General features: G+C 39.7%; 1 protein-coding gene across 7 annotated transcripts in view; it reads left to right on the plus strand.

Moving 5' to 3' along the window:
• Positions 1 to 22,412, plus strand: part of SDK1 (sidekick cell adhesion molecule 1) — a 387,822-nt gene that overhangs the window by 112,294 nt on the left and 253,116 nt on the right. For all 7 annotated transcript variants that reach the window (XM_039560133.1, XM_039560134.1, XM_039560135.1 and 4 more), the window contains 2 exons: positions 1,219 to 1,325; positions 5,312 to 5,459. In XM_039560133.1, the coding sequence (XP_039416067.1) occupies positions 1,219 to 1,325; positions 5,312 to 5,459 (255 nt within the window). The remainder of the gene's footprint in view (positions 1 to 1,218; positions 1,326 to 5,311; positions 5,460 to 22,412) is intronic.

A 22,412-nucleotide genomic window follows, 5' to 3' on the forward strand; every position in this document is an offset into this window, starting at 1 on the left:
TGATTTCTATCCTCTGCCTTGTATTTTCACCTGTTTTCTCACTCCATTCCCCGTGGTGAGGCTCGTCAGGCAAGAGGCAACAACATTCCTGGTTCAGAGTCATTATTTGTGTGCTGGGATTGCTGTGACTCCCACACAGAGCACAGGTTGGGATCTTTCTTTTCTTCCCGGTGCCAATTGCCGCAGCCACAGGAGGGAACATGCTGCTGGCTCTGGGGAGGTCACAGCAGTGACCAGAGGAGGTCACAGTAGTCACAGCTCGTATCCATGGGCAGCCAGGGGATTCTGGAAATCCCAGGGGTTCCTAAAGCTTGGCCATGGCTCTGGTTTAGCTCCCTGTGTTTGGTGGTGGGACCCATTTGCAGGGGTGCATTTTGTGATTACAGCCTGCATTCATCACACCAGAATCTTCTGCCTCCTTTGTTTTACGCTCCCTGATCCTGTCCAGATATTAAGCTCTGCAGGTGGGTGTGCACAGTATATTTGAGTCTAAGAAGAAATGTTTTCTTTTAGTGGAATTAAATTTTGAAGATTAAAATTCAGCAGTTTTCCTTATCTTCCATAAAGACTTTCATTAATCCTGCCATAATATCTCCTGAAGGTGACTGGGGGAATATGCGCTTGTGATTAATGTTTGTTTAATGCAGGATTATCTCTATTATTCATGTGTTTTATTCCCATTAAAACTGTGCCTATCAGCTCATTTTCATGTTGAGCAATCAGATGTAGCTGAATGAGGAAGGTGAGATTAGTGGACCAAGTGTCTGTTTGAGGGCAGAGCAAACACAATGTGCAGCCCACGGTGGCAGTTCCAGGGTTCCTCTGAGTTTCAGTGGTCACACAGTGGAGATTTCATTGGAAAGCTTTGATATTTCTTGCAAGTCTTCCTGATACCCACACTTAGTCTTCTTGTGGCTCCTCTGAACTATTTACCTGCTTTGCCTTATGAATGAGGGTACAGAAAACTAGGGGAAAAAAATTTAAGTCTGTCTTTCATGTGAATTTTTGCTATACTTGGCATTTATCTTATGCAGAACTTGAGATTCAAGGGTATTTAATGCATTTCTTGTTAGCCGTTTTTTAAAAATCTGGATAGAACAGACAATACTGTAACCAAAGACCTGAGATTGCACTGCTTGCAAGTAAAATACAATAAGCATTTAAGACAAAGTGTAAAATAGGAAGAAGTGGTCTCTGACTGTGCCTTTTGCCTCATAGGTACATCATCCCAGCTCTGCAGAGGGCTGATGCTGGCTTCTACCAGTGCATCGTGCGGAACAGGATGGGGGCACTGCTGCAGAGGAGATCTCAAGTCCAAGTGGCATGTATGTCTGAGGGGGGGGTCACTCTGTGCTCATTAGCTTCTTTTTGGGTAAAAACCCCAATGTATGATAACATTTGTTAGTCTGAACAGGTGTTGGATGTCGTATTTAACAAATTTTTAAATATTGCCACACAAGAAGTTTCATACGTCAGCTATCATCTGGGAAGCAGCTCAGAGCAGTGCAACACTGAGACTGAGCTGTTCAAAGCCATGAAAATGAGATTGTTTGGAGATATCTGTAACATGAGGGAACTGTTATAGCTCACCCTGAATACACAGGGATTAAGGAAGGCCATGCAGCACAGAACTATCAATCAAAACAACAACAACAAAAAGTCCAGAGGAAAGCAGCAGCATCTGAAAGGGAATGGGATGGTGGGGATGGCACCAGGAAGATTTCAGGTCATAGTCTTCGTGATACAAAATCAGCAGTTTCACAACAAAACTTTAAAATTCTGTTCTCAAGCCCTTTCTGAAGCAAACCCCCCCAATGTTTGCAGCACTTCAGTTTGGACTGTGCAGAATTTTTGAAATCCAGCTGCCATTTGGAAAGGTTAAGTTGGTTTTCTCAGGAGTTTGTGTTAGTGAATGTGACATAAGAAATTATACTCTTGATTTCCTTTTTTTCAGTTAATAGATAGAAAATACAGTTCGAATAACTTTTTTGGAAATAATAATAAAATTAGGCCTTATTCTTTTTCCATAGTAAAAGCATAAAAGAAATTTAAAAAGAGACAGATTTGTTTTCTGTGCCTAAGAAATCTCATACATGGATCAGATCTCTCCTCATGGTCAGCAACTGGAAATTCAGTAGTAGTAAATGTCACTTGATAAGTGGAATTTAGAGAAATTGAATTATTTATTAGATACCCAATTTGAAGGAACTGATTCAAGTTAATCAGTATGTCAATGAGGGAAATTACATGGAATTTCCTGTGTTTTAAAATAAAACCAGTTGCAAATGGTATTATGTAAGCTTTGCTATCATGTCCATCAGTTTACTGCATTACAGTGGATTTTGTTACTATATCTGTAATGTCAGTAATATCAGTAATTTGATGTTTGGTCTCTCTATTGTTTTGGAGCTGCTGGGAGCTAAAGTAAAAATAAACTGCTGCTAAAATGGTGTTTTCCTTCCCTGACCTCTGCCAGCCCTTGTGTCCCTGCTGTCTACTGACCGTGGGCTCACTCTGACCTGGGTCAGAGCCTTGCAAGTCCTGTTCCAAATATCCCCCTGCAGTTTTAGTGAATTCTGTCAGGTCCCAGAGGTTCTACTGAAAGCTGGTGTGAGTGAACAGAACTTTGAGTGAGGTGTGGGGTGAGCAGGGGATTTAGCAGGGAAAGGTGAGGGTGAGATGCCTTTCCTTGTGCAGCACTGAGCCCTTGGAGGAGCCTGGATGCCTCTGGAAGTTGCATCTCCAGATGTGGTTTCAGGGGACAAAGGCTTTGGTAGCAGTCCCAGGGAAAAATATGCCCATTTCCTCCTGCATCCCACTAATCATTGCTGCTCCTGCACAGCAGTAGAGCTCTCTCCCTTTAGGCTCAGCAGGAAAATGTGTTTGTGCAGCTGTGGCCTGGGAGACTTCTCCAAAATTTCGAAAAGAGCAACAGTTGTTTCGCTGGGCTGTTGAAGGAGTTCTCTCCCAGCTCCTCCCTGCCCAGCTCCCTACCCAGCTATGCCAGCAGTAATACTGGCACAGTGCAGGGAGCAATTCCTGAGAAGTCCTTGTGGGAACAATAGTGAGAAGGAGACACAGGAATACTTTTCCTTGATTCTTCTGCTCAAGAATTCTGTCTCCTGAAATGACAGCTTTACTCCCCTCTGAAGGAGGGGAAGGTTTGCAATGCAGAGTTTTGTCTCTCCAGGCTGGTTTGTGTGTGTGTGTGTTGCTGTTCTGGAGAGAGTAAGAAGTGCAATTGTTCACTTCAGTTTTAGTTTTCCTTCCATTTAATTTGTAGACCTGCATTGCTGAATGAGGCTAAAAGGTCCTCTCTTAAATCTGCCTGAATTAAGCAGTCTATTTATCAGTTCATTTATTCGTTGATTTTCACTGACAGAGACATTGAGGCAAAGCAAACCAGATCCTGTGTGACTTGGGAGATCTTTGGTCTTGAGCCTTTGCGACATGAATGGCTTCTATAGTGAAATTGCCAGTCAGATTTGCACCTTATTCCTGCAGATGAAAGTGTTCTACAAGTTCTGAATACCCTCTTTCCCCTTCACCCAGGGTAGCAACTGAAGCCACATGATTGTTTTCTGTGGTTTAATGTTTTTGATTTAAATTAATTGATTTAAGCTGTGTATGGATATAATGAAGTTCCTGATATTTTATCATACATTACTTTTTGGTTATTCTCCATCACCTATCAGAAAGCAACATCCCAAGGGGTTCCTAAAATCATCATAGCAACTCATCAAAACTTATGGGGAATTAAATGTTAGACATTTAACTCAGAAGGATTCACAAGAAATGATCTATTTTTGCCAGTGAGTAGAGGATGCTTCCCAATACACTTCAACTCAAGATCTCTAGTGAAAAATTGAAAGGTGTAATTATAATGGCACTGAGAAAGATCTGAGGTATTTTCCATGTCCTAGATATCTGAAGTAGCAGGGAACTTGTTAAATAATTTAAAAAATATTCTCGACACATGCTAACATATTACTTAACTGAATGGGAACAGATCTTTGCGAGAAAACTGCTGAGTAAATCTTAATTACAGGATGGGCTTAAAAACTCTTGGATTGTGGAAACTAAAATAATCATACGACAGTGAAGTTAATTAGATCCACCTCCGCAGTTTGAAATTTCTTTTCAAGTAGCTGATCTGATTACAGTTGTAAGGAATCTGGAGCAGCAGAGGAAGTACAATGCTGATTATGTCTGAATAAATAACTTGAAAATCACAAAGATGATTAAAGCTTCTTTAAAATACCATGTGTTTTTAATTTCTGCTCTTGTTCTGTCTCTTCTCATCTCCTGCCATTCACAGACCTGATAGTAGTCTTCTCCTCTCTGTGTCTTTTGCATCCTTCTCTGCAGCACAGAAATTGTAGAGAACCCTCTTGTCCTTTAAAAGAAAAGGGAATTCAGTGACAGGAGCTGGAATAGTTCTCTGTGTGTCAGTTTCCTAGTTTAAATCAAATTAAAATGCAGAGAAGTTCTTTGGAGGGTGAAGAAGGAAGAGCCTACAGCCCTGTTTATTTTAATGGATAAGAATGTGGTACAAAAGGCAATGGGAAAACAAGGAAAAGACATTCACTGAATTTTTCCAAGGTCTCCCCAGATACCTGAACTTGCCTGTGAAATAAAGCCTGCAGAGGCAGAGGTTCTGCAAGGGTAGTTTCATTTCTTCCATTAACATTTTTGTTAAAAGCTGCTCTCTAACATTAGGGATGCACTAATGGCTTGGGAGTGTCGTGCCAGCAGAGCTGACAGCCTCCAGCATGACTGTGGCCTTGGGGTTCCAGGATCCTTTTGGGATCTTTGCTTAGGTCTGACTCTCCACTGGCCTGGCTGCAGTGGAAGAGCTGCTTGTCTGCCTGTGTAGCTGTGGATAAAAATAAAAGGTGACCAAAAAATGGACGCATTTTTGTACACCATGAGCATCCCTTTGCATTTCAGGGGTTTCTTTTTTATTGTTAAGGATTAAAAAAAAGCAAACAACCCAACCAAACAAAAAGCCAAAGCAAACAAACCTCCATTAAAATGTCATTTTCACTGAAATCCCTCAGTTACTGCCCAAGAACACAGGGGCCACACAGGGCTGCTCATGGATGCTCTGCCTGTGTGCAGCAACAGCACTGGGGTTTCCTTCATGCCTTGTGTTCATCTGCCCCTATAAATCAAAATCCAAGCTGTCCCATGATCCACAGTGTCCCACGAGTAAATATCAGTGCCAGTGGCTGTTGGGAAACACGGTGATTTCTCTGTCCCCTGGAAAGAAATAGGGAGAAAGACAAAACTTCTCATTTTTTCTTTGCAGACATGGGAGATTTCATGGACACAGACCAGAGAAAAACAGTGACTGAAGGACAGGCTGCAGTTCTGAATTTCCCACACATCCTCAGCCATCCAAGGCCCCAAGTGACGTGGTTTAGAGACGGGCACAAGATCATACCAAGCAGCAGAATGTAAGTCAGTTTAAAGCTCAAAATACACCCACCCTAAAATATGATTAATTATATTTGATAACACAGCTTACATTTTAAGTACACTAATTAAGGTTTAAAGAGAATAAAGTAGTTGTGTTCATACTAAGTTTGAGATAAATTACTATTTTAAGACCGTCTCTGAACTTCTAAAGCAGTTTGACAAAATAATTCATGTGGTTTTAATGGTGCTGGTGCAGCATAAGGGGCTGGATTTGCAGAATGTCTGCGCTTCCTTCACGCTACTCATTTCCATGATACATTTTGAGAAAGGAAATGTTCATCTCTCAATTACGTTTACTTGAGTGCACTAACCTAATGAATTCTGAGGCTTTTTTATTTTAATATAGGAATCCGTGGGGTTGTGTTGCAGTTATGCTTAGTACTATTTTCCTCACAATAAAATTCCAGATATTGTTTATTCTTTTCATTAATTTTTAGCCTACAATGACAGTTTTATTTCTTTTTTACTAATTAGCAGCTCACCCCTAACGACACAGTACTTGCACTTTGATTAGTTATTATCTCAAGGTGTGCTCATTTATCCTTTTCTGAAACAGTTATGAAGCCATCCCATGTTTTTATCTGCACAGTTTCATTCAGAGACTGAAGGGCTTGGCTGTAACATTAAAAAATGTGGATTAAATCTTGTCTCATTTATTAGAAAGCTGTTGAAATGCCAGGAATGTTGCTAGTTAGTTTTTAACTGTGCATTACATTTTCATGTGTTCAAAGGGATAGATGTGCTAGCAAGTGATGGTAATGGGATATTTCTGTGTTCCAGGGCTGCTGAGGCTTCAGAGTTCATATTAGAAAGGGAAAACTTCTCTTGAATTTGGATTTTGGTAATCTGTGCAGTATATTTTATTGCTGCTTATGTGCCTTTTTGAAACCTGAAAGCTGGTATTACAGTAGCTTTGAAACTGTTAAAATTAGTATTGCAGGGATGTGAAGAAACTGTGTAATAATTTATGAATAATTTAATAGTAATTTGATGAGAAACAGCTGGAAGATGAAACAATGGGTTCCTGGGCAATCTCTTGAAGAGAGCTAAGTAACAAATCCTGAGTTATTAACCATTAAGGATCTACTTCCTCCACTTCTGCCACATTACAAATTTTGTGTTGTTGATGCTGAGAATATGCCAATCAGAAATTTGCAGGTGGTGACAAGGCCTTGTTATCCTGGTGTCTGAGAGCTTCCTGGGAACCCTCACAGGGGACAGAGCAGAGTGACCAAGGCAAGGCTGCAGTGCCTGAAAATGAGATTTGCCTGAGTTCTCTTACAGTTTAGGAAAATTGCAAGTAGAGCTGCATATGTCATGTATTTAATAACATAAAGATCCTGATTTTCACCTGCTGTGCTTTACTCTTGCCCTTACCCTGTTGGGATTGCTGGGATAAAATCACCTGTAACTATGTGGTCATGCTTACAAATGGGAGAACTGCAACACAGGCTGCAGCAGGGGTGAAATACGCCCCAAGCTTTCCATATAAATTCCATTCCCTGGTCAGAAATTTTGTCTAAAAGGAACATTTGAGGACATTTGTCTGGCCTGTGTAGGAATCTGTGAGTGCTTCTGCAGTTGAAATACCCATGCTGGAAGTGTGAACCTTCTTGGAAGTTTGATAGATAGTGCATAGTGAGTCTGGTAAGTTCAGCAAGTGACAGATTTATGGTACACATACCAATCATCAGAGCACTCTGTGTGCAGTAGGTCTCAAAATATTGAAAAAAACAGGGAGCATCCACTCACATCTTGCTGTCTGTTAAATTTGGAAAGTAAATATGGCAGCCCTATAAATATAGGGAAGCTGACATGTGGAGAGGATGCATATAAAACTGTGAGAAATGTAGAAATATCTTATGGGAGCTGTTTCTTACCTGTGGAACAAGTTGTGCATTTCACTGTTTTTTGTGCACCAGGAGGTAGCAATTTCCCTGATCAGTTTAGCCAGTGATCCAGTTAGGCTGATGCATCAATCTCACTGGATCTCCTGCTAAACTGATCAGGGAAATTGATACAACCACCTTGTACGATGCTCTTTAATCTGATTAAAAGTACCTTATATTGCTAAATCAATATAAAGCTTTTTTAATGTTCTTAAACAAGCTTACAATGATTTGGCTGAATCAATCAGCCATAATTTCATGTGTCAGCTGTAATAATGATTTCTGGGAGTGACATTGCTGTGGTGCACAAGGTGTGAGGACATAAACAGTGCCAAAAAGAGGGAGAACAGTGGTGGTTATGGTGAAATTCAGTCAAATGGTTGATCAAGTTAAGCCTTTCTCATGCAAAAGCCTTAATTTACATGTACTTAACACTGCACCACTTTATGCCATAAAAATAATCTTATGTTTGTGTGCACAGAGCTGCTCTGGCATGGATTCATCTCACTGATGTGGGAACAGAGTTGTCCTTAGGTGAGAGGTACAAAAGATCAAAAGTAACACCAATTCTGAGAATAAAAAGTCAGAAATTCTTAAGATGTTTCAGGAAATGTCATTTAATTGGCTCTGCAGTAAGGTTTCCCTAGCAGGTTTAAGGTAGTAAATGCTGATATATTTCTCTTTTACTGTGTACCAGTATTTAGGACCCTTATGGGGAGGGGCTCTGCCAGCTGTTCAGCATCTCTGGGCAGCCTGTGCCATGGCCTCACCACCCTCATCAGGAAAAATTTCTTCCCTACATCCACCCTCTTTTAGTTTAAAACTATTCCCCCTTGTCCTGTCACTGCGTGCCCTTGTCAGTTTTTCAGGATGGGGGGGAGAAAAGATTCAGTGGGTAGCTATGGTTTCACCTCTTTTTAGGCAGGATGGTAAATCCTGCTCTGAGGGTGTGCATGGCTGTGACATTTTCTGGGAAAAAGTTTCCTTTGGGACCCAGGCAATTTTTTTCAAACTGCATCCTCTATTTAATTTAACTGCTGGTGTTACTCGTGGTGGAATTTTGCAGCAAACAACCACATATTAGTACCTATTCTAATGGTGTTGTAATATTTTGTTAAAGCCTCCAGATAAAAAGAGGAATAGGATGACAAGTTGCTCTTAAATGAGTGGGCAGGTAAAGTCAACAAATCCCTGTATAATATAAAAATGTGAAGCAAATGGCCTGCACATACTCCTGGGGTTGTTGTTATAGTTTGTGACTTAAGGCAACTAACAAATCTGCAGCAGAGTCAGTGGGACATGATGGTGTGTGTTTAAAAATTTAAGTCCTAAAAATCACTGTCATCCTCCCCCCTCGCTTAGTGCAGTGTGGGTGTACATTCATTTTGGTTTTTATGCATTCTCTGTCACCAAAGCCTTAGCCTGGTATTTTCAAGAGGTGTTTCTAGAATAGAAAGAAGCTCTGTACATGCTTGAAACGTATGAAGTGGAGAATTGGAGAGGAAGACCAAAAGATCAAGAACAGGAGAAAATGAGCAAGGAGAAGATTTAGGGTTTGAGCTGTTTCTTATTATTCTACATTCCCCAAGAAGTTCTAGAAGAGACTTCACATTGCACCCAGACAGATTCATTTCCAAATATACCAGCAGAGAAATGTGGAGTTTCAGCTGCACTGTTATCCAGGGTCTTGACTGATGGGATGATTTTGCCTGTTTCCCTGCACATCTTACCAAAACCAGCAACTCTCTAAAGGTGACTGCATCAAAAGAAATTGCTACTCTGGGATGTCAAGTATTCAGCTTGCCTTGCCTGGCTGTACTTCATCAGGCTTAAAAGCAAAGCACATTTAACTTTCTTTACACGAGCACAAACAGTACCTTGGAGAGGCACAAAGGACAGTAGCACCATCAAGGTCTGCAATTGCCTTTCACTTGCGGCATTGAGGAATTAAATTCTTAGTACTCTTAGAGGATTTTTTACCTTTCTCTAAGTGAAGCACTTTTCAGAGAAAAGGTTCATTCCAGCCATCAATTCATTTAACTCACTTTCTTTAAGAGGAAAACTTCTATGCAGACATTATTACTGTCTTCATTAACTTCCTTACAGTGAAACTGCTTTTCTCCATGTAAGCTGCAGTTAGGTGAATATTAACTCATGTCTTTTGATAGTGGAATTATGTCTGACACAAAACTGGAGAGTTCATTTTTTGGTGTATAAAGGCACTTCTGGGGTGTCCCTTTCAGCAGGACGGACATTTAGTCACTTAATTAACTCCTGAGGAACCAAAAGAGTTCACAGATGCACTTCATCCCACTAGGCAGGGATGCTGAATTGCATTGCCTTTAGGTACACATGGGTTAAAATCTGTGTTTGGCACTCAGATCAGTTCATTTTTGGATGTATTTGGTCATTATTAACTCCTAGAGACTGAAGCTGCTGGCAGATTGTGGAAATGAAAATACATTAAGCACAAGCAACTGTCTCATATGACTTGCTGTGGTTTTGAACACTCACAAAATCTTGCAAATAAGCAAAGCTGGTGCAAATTTATTAGACATTTGTCAAAGTAAAATTGTAAACATATTAATGGCATCCTCAAAAAAAAGTAGCTGTAGCTAAGTAGGCTTTAAAAGATGAGAAAAATTAAAGTATCTCGGAATAATAGATCAAATTTGGGGCTGATAATAGCATTAGCTTAGGTTTTGCTTTGATGATAGCAGATGACTTAATGTGCCATGTATATATTTTTCACTTTAAAACAAACACCACTTCATTTTTCTGTGAGAAGTTCTAGTAGCACAGTGCATTCCTCTGCAAATACAAGCCTGTCATACAACTTAAGCTAGTTGCACATAATTACTTTTCGCATACACTGGATAATACTTTCATTAAGATTGTGATGATTATCATTACTGAACAATAAATTCAGAGACTGTCAACTGTGCAATGTATTACCTAAGCAATAATTTAAAAAATAAAAATTTGCAGATCTCTTGTCTGCTGACATTATGGAGTGACACCTCGCAGCAGTAAGAGATGTGAAAAACCCCTGTAATATTGGGTTTATCTGTATGTACCTTTCCCAGGCTCCGCATTAAAAGAAAAGAAAAATATTTGGTAGAATTAAATTATTCCCTTAAATAAAATCCATCACCACCCTGGAATTAATTTATTTAACCAAACTTCTGCATTGAGTAAGTTCAGTTTGGAGGAGCAGGCAGTGCCAGGAATCATCTTCCATCGAGTTTCACTGTTATCCCCAAGGCCTGGATGGATATGAAGGACTGTAGGGAAATCTCCCATCATCTCTCAGAGTGCTCAGTTTGAGGAGTCCTGGCACTGTCAGGGGCTGTGTGAGCGTTGTTGTCTGTCAGGGGCTGCTGTGGGTATCACCGTGTGCTGTGCTCAGCAGAGGGAAACAGCAGCACCCCAGGGGAAGCAAATCCCAGGATTATTTCCCAAAGCTGTTTGACTCGTCTAGATCCAACCTCACTGCTTTCCTCTCTGCTCATAATTTGTTTGCTGCAGGTTTTAAACATATGTTTCAGAAATTAATTTATTCAGACCTCTCAGCTTGTCAGGTGAAACTGTGTGTTGGTTTGATGAGGGGGAGGAAGGCTGAGGTGGAACCTGGGGACCGTGGGATGCTGAGTGCAGAGTGGGTGGGAGCAATGCAGCCCCTTGTAGGTGGGAGAGGGACAGCAGAAAGAAAACATTGCTGCCAAGGAAAATGCCTTTTAGCAAGGCTCATTTGGAAGGGGATTCTTCCCAGGAGAGGCACTTGGGCTGATGAGATGAGAGGCACATTTTGGGATTTGATCAATATGTTTCATTACAGATTTGGACCACAAACCACAGAGGGTTTTGTAATATATTTTTTTTTTCGTAAGCCAGGGGAAGTTGCTGCCATTACGGTAGCACTGTAAAATCCATATTTTCTTGCTAGAAAAAAGTGGATGCCTGGAACTAACACTGTATTTTAATGGGCCTCAGCTGCTCACAGTATCTTTCAGGACAATCTTCAGCAGCTGTAAATTTCAATAAAACTTCAAAGATCACTGTCTAAAAGGAAAATCTGACTGTTGGATATTGTTTTTCCTTTGATGATCACATATAAAGAACAAAATAATTTTATGTGCTCCTACCCTTATTAATCATAGGTTTGGAATTTGTAAAACAAAGACAATGGAAGTGTCACTAGAAGGAAACCTTTTTTGCTCTAAGTATGATTTACTTATCACAGCTTGCAGTAGAAATTGATTTATGAATTTGTTGCTTTCTGGGGACAAATGTACTTTCAGAGAGAAAATATGGACTGTGAAAGAAGTGTTAATAGCATTACTTTTTGAAAGCGAACTATGTACTATTTTTTAAAAACCATCCTCAATCTAGAGGTGGGTAAATATGAAGACTCACTGTCATTGTATTCTGAGGCTCACTTTTTGCATCTGATGCATTTTCTAATGAGAGCTAAAGATGCTATTAGGGACAAATCATGAATATAATCCTTTAATAACTAATGTGCTTTTGTGGAAAACCATTTTTCTGTCAATCTTTGAACTACTCTGCCTACAAATGGAAATATTTTAATATGCAGCCAAGATAAGACTATTTAAAAGTGTCGCAGTCATTCTTAAGAGCAAACATGCAAAAGAAAACTATTGCTTTATGCTTAAAAAGTGGCAATTGTTCACAAATCCCCAGGAACAGTTTATCTCCTATGGCCCCTCACATATCTCTGCTTTTATGGAAATAGATGCAAAATGCTTGTGACTTATCAAATATAGCAAAAGGTAGTGTCTAATGTTTACCAATCAACTTTTATTAATCAAAACTGACTGAAGTAAAATGTGTCTGTCTGTACTTCTGACTCTGTACTACAAAGGATTGTTAATTTTCTTTCTATGCAGGAAAGGACAAATTCTGTCTTGCCTTATGATTCCAGTGGATTTTTATGTGATGTGAAAAGGTGCTAAGACATATAAGTTTGTAACTTTAAGATACAGGTTTATGTGGAATACTTTAAAAGCCTTTCATTTTGGCAGATTTACTTTTATAGTGAAAACTGCTGTGTGATTCCGGAAACAAAAAAAAAACCCCAAACCACAGAACCTGGCACTCTGGGGATGTATTGTGGCTTTTGTGGTTGATTTGCATCAAGTCTATTTCCTTAACAGGATTCAACTTGAATTTAAAGAATTTGCTACATGGGGGCAAATGTGGAGCAGTTTTACATTAATTAGTGCTGCAGAGAGAGGCAAGAGCTGGCAGCCTGTGCCTTATCCCAGGTGCCCAGAGTTGTGAGTGGAGCTGCTTTGTGCTTGGCCTTCACCAAACAGGTTCCAAATGAATTGAAATACATTGCAAATGTGTTGCGTGGGTCAGTCTGGTCGGTGTGAGTGGAGGCAGTTTTGGCTCTGGTGAAACTTTGCAGAGGCATCTTACAGTTGGAAGTGAGAAAACAGTCGAATTCTGCCAAAATTTATATGAAATATATTTGTCTGTTCCTTGTTAGTGCTACCTTTTATTTCTTAATACACACCAGTGGCTATTTTTATGTATTACACAAATCCCTTGTTTTACATGAAAGGACCAACTCTAGACACAGACAAGCAAGGCACCTGTTTATTGGGGTGAGCACAGCCACCACTTGCTCAGCTTCCCTCTCTTTGTTTTCCTCTCTAAATTCCTGCCACTTGAGTGGGGAAAGAGTGGAATAAATCAACCTGCTTTTCATCATAGCAGGGACAAAGGGAAAGGCTAAGGAGTGGAAATGCTGGAGGAAATCTTTTCCTTCCCTCACCTCTCAGGAGTGTCAGTGGCCCAGGAGCATGGCCCTCACTCTTCTTTAGTTTCTTCCCAAAAAAATCTTGCTGAGCTTCTCAACCCAAACTCCCAGCAACCCCCCCTGTACTGCCACTGATCCATCCCAGACCTGTGTCCCCCCTAGAACTCCCCTCCAATCTCCGGAAAACTGAATGTTGCCATCATTTTATTTCTGTTTGTTGTGGCTTATTTGTAGAATCAGGACCTAATGTGTCATTGAGAAATAACACAGGAGAACAAATATCCAGCAATTTCTAGCTTGAATGTGCCTGGCTCCTTGAATTCTCAGAACTGAGGTCTAAAGGTGACCTTATTTAGGAAAAGCACTTGAAAGCATTGCATCTGAGGGCTGTTCAACCACATTTTTGTATTTTTTTCTAAAACCTCAAAGCCTATTCACTTTATAAAATAGGGTTTTGCTAGATTTTACTCAATGATTTTTCAAGAAACTGCATTTGCTGTTGTCATTCAGCAACCACCACCATTTGCAAGAATTTAACAACTCTGCTGCTGCCTGCCAGCTGCCATGTGTTCCTTCCCTGCTCCCTGCATAAAACCTCCTCACTGCAAGAGGACTGCAATACTTTCATAGCAATCACTAGTTCAAATCACTGATTATTTTAAAACATCAAATCTCATTTTTGGCAATCCATCATCTGTTTCCATGGGAACTGAAACTGGCCTCAGCAGCCTCAAGAAGCAGAGTTTATTGGGATACTTACACGTTTCAATGGCTGTTGTTAGACAGCTGCATTTTCTGTTTACCCAACAGATATTGCAGCAACAACCTCATAATACACTTCTAAAATTCTATGTACATTTAATTTTAATGCATTTATGTCTTTATTCATATTTTTCACAACTTAGCAGAAATGTTATGATGGAGGAGAGGGAAATGTCAGTAATTTCCATCATATGCAGTCAATATTGGTTGTTTCCATCAAGTGTCTTTACTATTATTTTAACTAGGGCCGTGACAAAAAAGAACAGGAAAATGCCCTGCCCTGAGGGGACTAAAAATAGGTGGAGGCTTCCACTTTTCAGGTGCAGTATTGTCCCTTAGTAGTCTTATCCCAGAGTTTCTGCTTTCCAAAGTCTGATTTCCTCCACACTTTTTGCCCCAGAATAACCATTTCCCCAAGCTTGCAGCTCATCTTTCTGCTCCAGAGCTCAGATTCTCCTAATTCTTGCTGTTTCACCACTATTTATAGACCCCATTGGTTAAATCAGCCAGGAGTAGCAGTGTCAATTTGAAAACGCTGTTTTGCTGTAGATTTGTGTGGAGTATTTCAGTATCAAAGAGAGTAACCGGGCAACTAATTGAATATAGTATTGATATGAATATGTATCAGCTTTATTTCTTTTCTTCCAACTGCTTTAGACTGGAAATCATTATTCTGGAGTTTGGTATTATTTTGGTTCAGAAGTGAGGCAGCCATTTAAGACAAATCTCAAATCTTGAAAAGCTGCTTTCCTATCAGACCTTACATCAAACAAACAACCCTCACCTTCTCCCATCTTCTAGTACAGTTCTTATCAACACAGGGGGAAGTTGGCTTACAAGGAAGCATTTTGGGGCAAAATCAATCATATTTACTAATAAACATGCTGAAACTAAACTGAAGATGATTTGTCTTGCAAAACAGGGGGAGAGAGGGGACTGTTAGAGTCTCCATCGAGTGTTGAGGTACAAGGGGAGAAATGCTGATTTTCCCAGGCTTCCAAATAATCTCTAAGGAATTTCCACTAGCATGAAGCATCTCATGAAGCTACTGCAGAATATGGCAAAACCACTGCCTATCTCTGCCAGCTCCTAAAGCCCTGGATTTTGGTGAAGTTCAGATAAATCAACTGTTCTTTAATAAAGTGACTCTGTTCCCTGGTTTGTTGGGTGATCCCACAATAAAAGAATTCCAAATTCTGCTGCAATTCTTGTGAGTCTTTGTATCTTTGGTTGTGTCCCTTGCCACAAACTCTTTCTGTCCCAGGTCTAACCTGGAAGGAGGTTCATGGAAGTGCCTTGAAAATTCTCAGTTCTTGCTTCTTTCTGGGCTTTCACAGGGCTGATCTCAGATCATGTAATCACTGGTGCAGTATTTACCACAAAACCCACTTTCTAAACAAAATGTCTGCCCTCACATCTTTGTGTCAGAGTATTTATCAATAATTTATTCATGTTTAGCATAATTATGAGCAATTCAAGCTATATTTTCACACAGATGGATTTTTCTGCACTCATGTAGTTAAAAACCTGCTGCACAAGGGGGATGATAAATAACTGGTAAGAAATGGCTGAGGGTGCACAGCAAGAGGGTGAGAGCAGAGAATATTGTGCAGCTGCTTTGCTGAGATTTAGATCTGGTACTGACTACACCCAACTCTTGTTTTAATGGCATTATTTGAAGAGTAAACTAACTGATTTTAAGGAATTTTTAATTTATTTTAGAAGAAGCAATGAAAATACCTTGAGGAAATCCTGTAAATAGGTCTTTATTGTATGTTGGTGATTGAAATATTCTAACACAAGAAATAAACTAATATGTCACTCATAATTTTATTAAAACAGGGAGTTGGCAAAACTTTCTTGTTTCAGAGAAATAAAGAGAAGTGTTGCTTTAATATTAGAATGCCTGATAGCTTCTAATCCATAGCTGTCAGTGCTAATTTCACTAAATAAAAGACTTTATGGTGCTGAAGGTTCACTAATCAAGATTCATAAAGGTACAATTCCAGTTGTCATCCTCTTGTCTCTTTGGGAAGCCACTGTTATTCACGAAAAAATTCCTGGGTAGAAAAGAAGCTCCCGAGCATAAAGCAGAAAATGGAGTGTGTAAAATACACTTTGCTTTTTCTCATGAAACCTTTAAGGTGATGCTGGATGGATAAGGGGTCTGCACATCATGCCTGAATTTTTGAATTATTTAAGCAAAATTATTTTATCAGTCTGAAAATTTCTGATTGATGATCAGCTTTTAGAGTTCTCTTTTCCTTGCTGGGAGGTTTCTGTCAGTGAATTGTGGGGTCTGAGTGCTGTCAGTTCCTCTGAAACCTGATGTGCTCCATGGGATATTCACTTAATCTGCTCTAACACACCCAGTGACTGTTAGGTGTGAATTTTATTAATTTCTGTAGAAAAATACTCATTTTCATCAAATGCAGCACATTTTTGCTCGTTTGATAGGTTTGTTTGAGATGGCACAGATGGATTGCTCTACACCAAGAGCAAAGACAACTCATTCTGTTGGTGCACTTTGGTTTTTCTGTAACTTGTGAGGGTAAAGAGCAGCTGCACCGTGTAAAACAAAGAGCACAGCAACAGATCTGAGGTACCCAGCCAGCTGCCAGGTGAATTCCTAAGAATTTCAACTTTTTCATTTCCTAATACTTCATTTACACCTCTGAAATAACATAGTGATAAAACCTCCCTTTGTATCACATCAAAGTGCTTTCCCTGCAGTTTTTACTCACATGCAGATCTTATAAAAAAAAAATCCATTGGGTCGTTCCTCAGATGCAAATGTTGAATCTCTTTTTTTATTAAATTGCAAAAGGGATTTACCAGAATTATGAAAAGGACTCTGGGCTTGTGCTTTATAAATGCTAATATAAAATCTAGTATTTTAATAAGTTTTTTAAATTTACATCTTTGAGTTCATTGAGGGAGCTTTGAAGGTGCACCCTCTCCCTTTGACGTTTGTTTTCTGTTCCAACAGTTCCTGCTCCTTTAATAGAGTCACACTTAAGAAGCTCTTTGTGCTTCAATCTTTTAACCATTACAGAGGATCACAGAAGATCTGGCTGCCCTCTGATTCACATCAGAATTGTCCTGAGCCATTTCGGTGTGTGAATGGCTCCTCTTATTCTTCCAAATCGAGCACAGGGTCTGCATCATGAATGACAGAAGGAGATTATCTGGGGTTTGGGTTTTGGTTTGTTTGGGGTGTTTTACCATGAGTTGTACCAGTGATGTGTTCAGTGGATTTACATAAATGTTCATTTGTGTGTTTGCACTCAAGCTTTGGAATATTGCAGCTCCTGGAAGGTTTTCAAATCAAATGCTCTGGGTGCAGGTAACCACCTCTTTTTCCTTTGGATCATTCTGTGTTGCCGTGCACACTTATCTTTCTGAAAGCTGAAATAATGGTAAAGGTAATGAAATCTCATGCTTCAGGGCATATGCTAATGCCTACAAATCTATTTCACATTTTGTGAGATTAATTAGTTAATATGTGTACAGCATTTAGAACATAATTAATTTTAAATTTACACCAAGTATTGCTACAGACTGATCATCTGTGGAACTCAAGAGTTAATTTCTTCTGTATACACTGTGGAAATGAAGAACAACATTAACTTTTTACATCATCTGTGTTTGTTACTGACAGATCATTTGTCCCACAAGAGTAATATCTGCTACATTTCGTTTGTTTAAAGAACAACTAATCCTGGTTAGTTGGATCATAAGATCACAGCTGCCTGATAAACTCTGAGAGGCACTTGGAAATGCTTTGGATTCACGCTTCATCCTCACACTGGAAACCCTCACAGTGCAGAACTAGGGCTGCTTTTTCTTGCAAGGGTGATCTTCTATCCATGAAAGAATCAGAAGTGGCTTGAGATGGATGCTGCAAAATTTCCAGAGCCTGGAAAGGAGGGCTTGTATTGGGAAGATGAGAAGTGAAGCTGGAATAAATTCATGTAGTAGAAGAGTGGATGTTCACAGACAGAATTTTGAATAGTCCTGCTAGAGTGGGGGGAGGAAACCCAACCCAACCAGTCTTCCCTCTGTGCTCCTTCAGTGGAAAAAAGGTTCTTCTCAATGAACAGAGTAAATAGAAGCAAATCATAAAAATCATGAAATCATAAATCATTTCAAAAACTTGTTCAGGGATAATAACCTTGACTGAAATTAGGGGAAGGGCTGGACTGCTTTCACTGATCATTTTAGTTTTTCCTCTTCAGAAGGTGCACATCTTAGCTTTGTTACTCAATCTGTGTGGATTTGCACTAGAAAAAAAAGACATGAATGTAAGATTTTCACCCCATACTATTTTTAATTAGTAAAATAACTCAGAATGAGATTTGTAATTGGCATCAAGTTGAAGTATGTTGAAACAAGCATTTCTCTACAACGCTTATTTTCACGGAGCCCGAAATGGTTGATACTTGCATTGCATGTTGTGCTTGTTTGTTTTATGATTTTTCCTGGAACTATGTTTGCTGTCATTTGCAAACAAGGAGATCAGTCTGTTATTTACTGAGGCTGAGTAAATCACAGAGTATTATCCAGTTAGGAGACAGTACACAGAGTAAGCAGATCAGGAAAATGTATTTCAATGCCAGCTTCATTAAGTCGATAATCATCTCAATATATTCTCTTACAATTTCAACAATTAGTAGCCATAGTTTTCTTCTCGTGATTATCTTTAATCAGTGGCACAAAAAAATCCCCAAGAAGAATTCCATGGTAATTCGAAGCTTCCAGAGAAATGTTCTCAATGTGTGGAGCGTTGCAGCAAGCAGAGCACAGGACCCAAATTTTCTGGTTGGTTCTGTATTCTGAGGAGAGGAATTCATCCCAGGTGCTATAACAGCAGCTCACCTCTGAGGAAACACCTTCATTTCTGTCAGAAACCGTATGTTCCTTCAGAAAATAGGCTTGTTGCCAGATACCAGAACAGCAGGACATGGCCACATGCGGAGAGCTGTGGTGGCCACGTTAGGGTGCTGGCAGGGTTTAGCATTCTGTGACTGCTTCTGTTCCCTGGCAGGATTATGGAGAACTGCTCTGCTCTTGAAAAGCACTTGGTGTGTTCTTAGCTTTGCTCACACAATAACTTTTGTGCTGGGGTTTCAATTTTAGCTTCTGCTGGTTTAGCCTAAGTTTCTGACGGTTTTGTTTTTTTCACAAAATTTCTTCAGAGTCTTCAGTAATAGGTTAAAACAAATCCATAAATTTATTTACAGAATATGGGAGTAAACAGTGCCGTAGAGAAATCACCATGGAAGAAATACCATCTCTTGGAGTTCCCCTGAAATGAGAGACAGTGAGAAAAACCTGGAGCTGGCTCTCTGCTCTGCCTGTCTCCTCCACAGCCCCTATAAATGCCTGTGGACATTCCCTGGCCTGACCCAGCCTGTGGTCACAGGGCTGCTCGAGTCAGTTTAGGGACTGGCTGTACTGGGAATCCCACCCTGAGTGTGTCCAAAATCCATGTGCTAATGCCAGTTCTGCATCTAACAGAGCTGTGCAGTTGCAATGTTCAACATCTTCCATTTTGAGGAATCTGGGTATTTAGAATGACGATATTTGTTTCAGAAGCAAAATTCAACAATCCAAAATTTCCTATTCATTTCATTCCTGTCTACAGATGAAGAACCTGCATTTCTCTTTATTTTTCATAGAGTGTCTCATAATTGAAGAAAATATTTTCAAAGGTGTCCAGAGTTGCACATACACATTAGTCTGGTTTGAATAGAGTAGCTGGATTCTTGATATGAGTCTTCAGCGAGGAATGAAGCTCCATGAACAGCTTTTGTTCATTCAATGTAGCTACTCGAGGTATATTATTATTTTTAGTTGACTTACAGATTTTAAATAAATGTTTAGGTGAGATAGAGTGTTACAGTATGTTTTGTAATGTGTCATAAAATTTGCTGGGAATCATCTGAATTGATCACACCCAGAATGAAATACACTGATAGAGCGTTTCCATGGTGATTTCTTGTTTTTCTGATCAAGTCTTTTAATTCTCTCTCTCTAACGTATTAGACAGGTTGTTCTTGCTGGAAGCCCATGGACTGCAAGAAGCTTTGGTATTTTCCTGTGCTCCCTGCTGCTTTGTGTATTCTGTCACTGGCATAGTCACTTAATTATCTGACAGGCAATAACTGCTCTCGGAGGGAGTAAAAACAACTGTTGAATTTGTTTCTAAATTATATCATATTGCTCTGTTCGAAACATCTTCTAAATAAATGTTGAGGGTGGAACTATTGATGTGGTTCTTAAACTTTAAATTTCAGTTAGTTCAGATGATTTTAAATAGTCCTTCAGCAAGAATAAATCAGTTTTTATGACTTATAACTTTCAATTACCATCTTCGGAGGGAATAACAGCACATTTCAAGGAGCTGTAAAGTACAACAACAAGGAAGTGCTGCTGTTCCATTTGTGCAGGCTCTGAGCTCCTGTGGAACTTGACAGCAGTTTTTTGTGAGGAAGCACATCCTAGAGGGATCCTCGAGTGTGTCAGTCTTAGGTGTGGCTTTGATCTCACATTTGAGCTCTCACCTGGGGAGCATCCTGACGAACCTTGGGGAGGGTGGATGATGCTTGACCTACTTTGCTGTGCTTCAGCTGTTCCATAGAAATGGTCTGAGAATCTCAAGCTGTTGCAGCCGTCATTGATGTGCCACTGAATTGCCTGGAAAGAGGTTTCCTCTCTACAAATTGCCAACTGGTGGCTCTGATGGAGAAATTTCAGGCTTAACTAATAGCTGACTCCATTGCAAGGTGTTGAGCAGTGCAAAAGCTTTAAATTGTAGCAAATTTGAGCTAAATAAGGTGTGGACTTATTGTTAGGTCTTATTTAGACATAAGGGTTCTGCATTTAGAAAAAAACCACTATGGAGTTAGATAGATGGTTAAGGAGAACCCACGTAATGATGTGGAATAAATAGAAGCCTTACCTGCTAATTGATTTTAGATGTGTTAAAAGACCCAGCTGATGGGTTCTTAGCTGAAAATTCTGGGTTTTAACCAATCTTTCAGAGCCTGATAAAACCCAAAGGCTTGTGTGACTGCTAGAATCCCAGTCCTTACAGAAACAAAAAGAATGACTAATGGCAATCTCATTAGGGGCCATCACTCCTGGGCAGAGGAGCTGAGTGGCTCTGTTGGTACTGCAGCAGCAAAAAATGGTAAATGCATCCTACTTTAATTCGTTAGTGTCATTTGCTGATTTGTTTCTGCCTGAGCTCTGGTTTTGTGTATGCAGATTCAGCTAATAAGATAGACTTCGGAAATAACGGAAAACCTGGGGTAATTTTTCTCTCCTCCTTTTCTGACTCTCTTGCCTGATGTTGGCACTTGCTTGAACAGCTGCTGTTGGGCACAGAGAACTTGTTGCTGTCACTGTGGGGTTTTTTCTGCTGGCCCAGGGTTGTACCAGGTAAATTACCACCCTCTAAATCCCCCCTGGTCCAGCTCTACGTTGATGGGTGCCAGGACAGAAAACAATACCCGTGCTCATTTCTGGCTGCTTAGGGAGCTTTTTGTCTGACCAATTACTCAACATGACTCTTGAAACTGTTTTACTGGATTCATTATTTCTACTCTTGCTTTACTGAAGCAGAAATGAGGAAGCAACTGTTTGAAAATCTTGTCTGAAATGTTTGGCTTTAAAATCTTTCTGAAGCATCTGTTTCTTGTTTGCATTCTGTGGCCTCCTCTGTAGCATTCAACACATAGGAAACTATTTGCTTTTGTGCTATGATAATGCTACATCCTATGATCTAAGGATTTATTTTTTTTAATAAAGCCTTTACATCTTTTTTTTGCACTGACACAAAGACAGATCAATGAAACCTATGAAAAAGTTGCTAAATTGGCAAATACAACATTAATTCCAGGGTAGCTGTGTTATAGACTGACATGATGTTTTTCCATTTAAACTTAAGAAAGAAATTAGCATAAGTAGAAATAAGATGTGCAAAGGGTAATATTTTCTCAGATGAAATCTCATTTGGATTATCAGGCATAGAAATTTAGTTAAGACAATACTGTCCTCTAAAGCAACTTCAATGAAATGATACAGAATCCGAAAAATATAAGTCTTGAACAGTAGAAATACAAAGAATTTCATAGTACCAAAAACATTCTTTTTTCCTTCCTTCACAGTTTCTGCCTTTCTTTCCCTTTTTCTCTCTTGCTTGCAATACATGGATTTCAAGATTTCATCATTTGCTGCATAAATAGGCATTTTACATTTTGTAGATGATTTTCAGAAATTTGCAGGCTTAGATAATGGAATTCAAATTATGTTGCCCTGCTGCTCTGGGATCTGAGTTGCTATTCTAAGGCATCCAGTGCTCTGCACTTCTGGCCCCTGATGATGCTGTTTGCACAACCCCAGAAATTACAGCATTTTGACCCGTTCTGTATGATGAGTTGGGAACCTCGGGATGTATTTCAGATAATTCTGTAAACTACTACCTG

This window comes from Corvus cornix, chromosome 14 (assembly GCF_000738735.6).
Source record: "Corvus cornix cornix isolate S_Up_H32 chromosome 14, ASM73873v5, whole genome shotgun sequence".
NCBI classification, from domain to species: domain Eukaryota; kingdom Metazoa; phylum Chordata; class Aves; order Passeriformes; family Corvidae; genus Corvus; species Corvus cornix.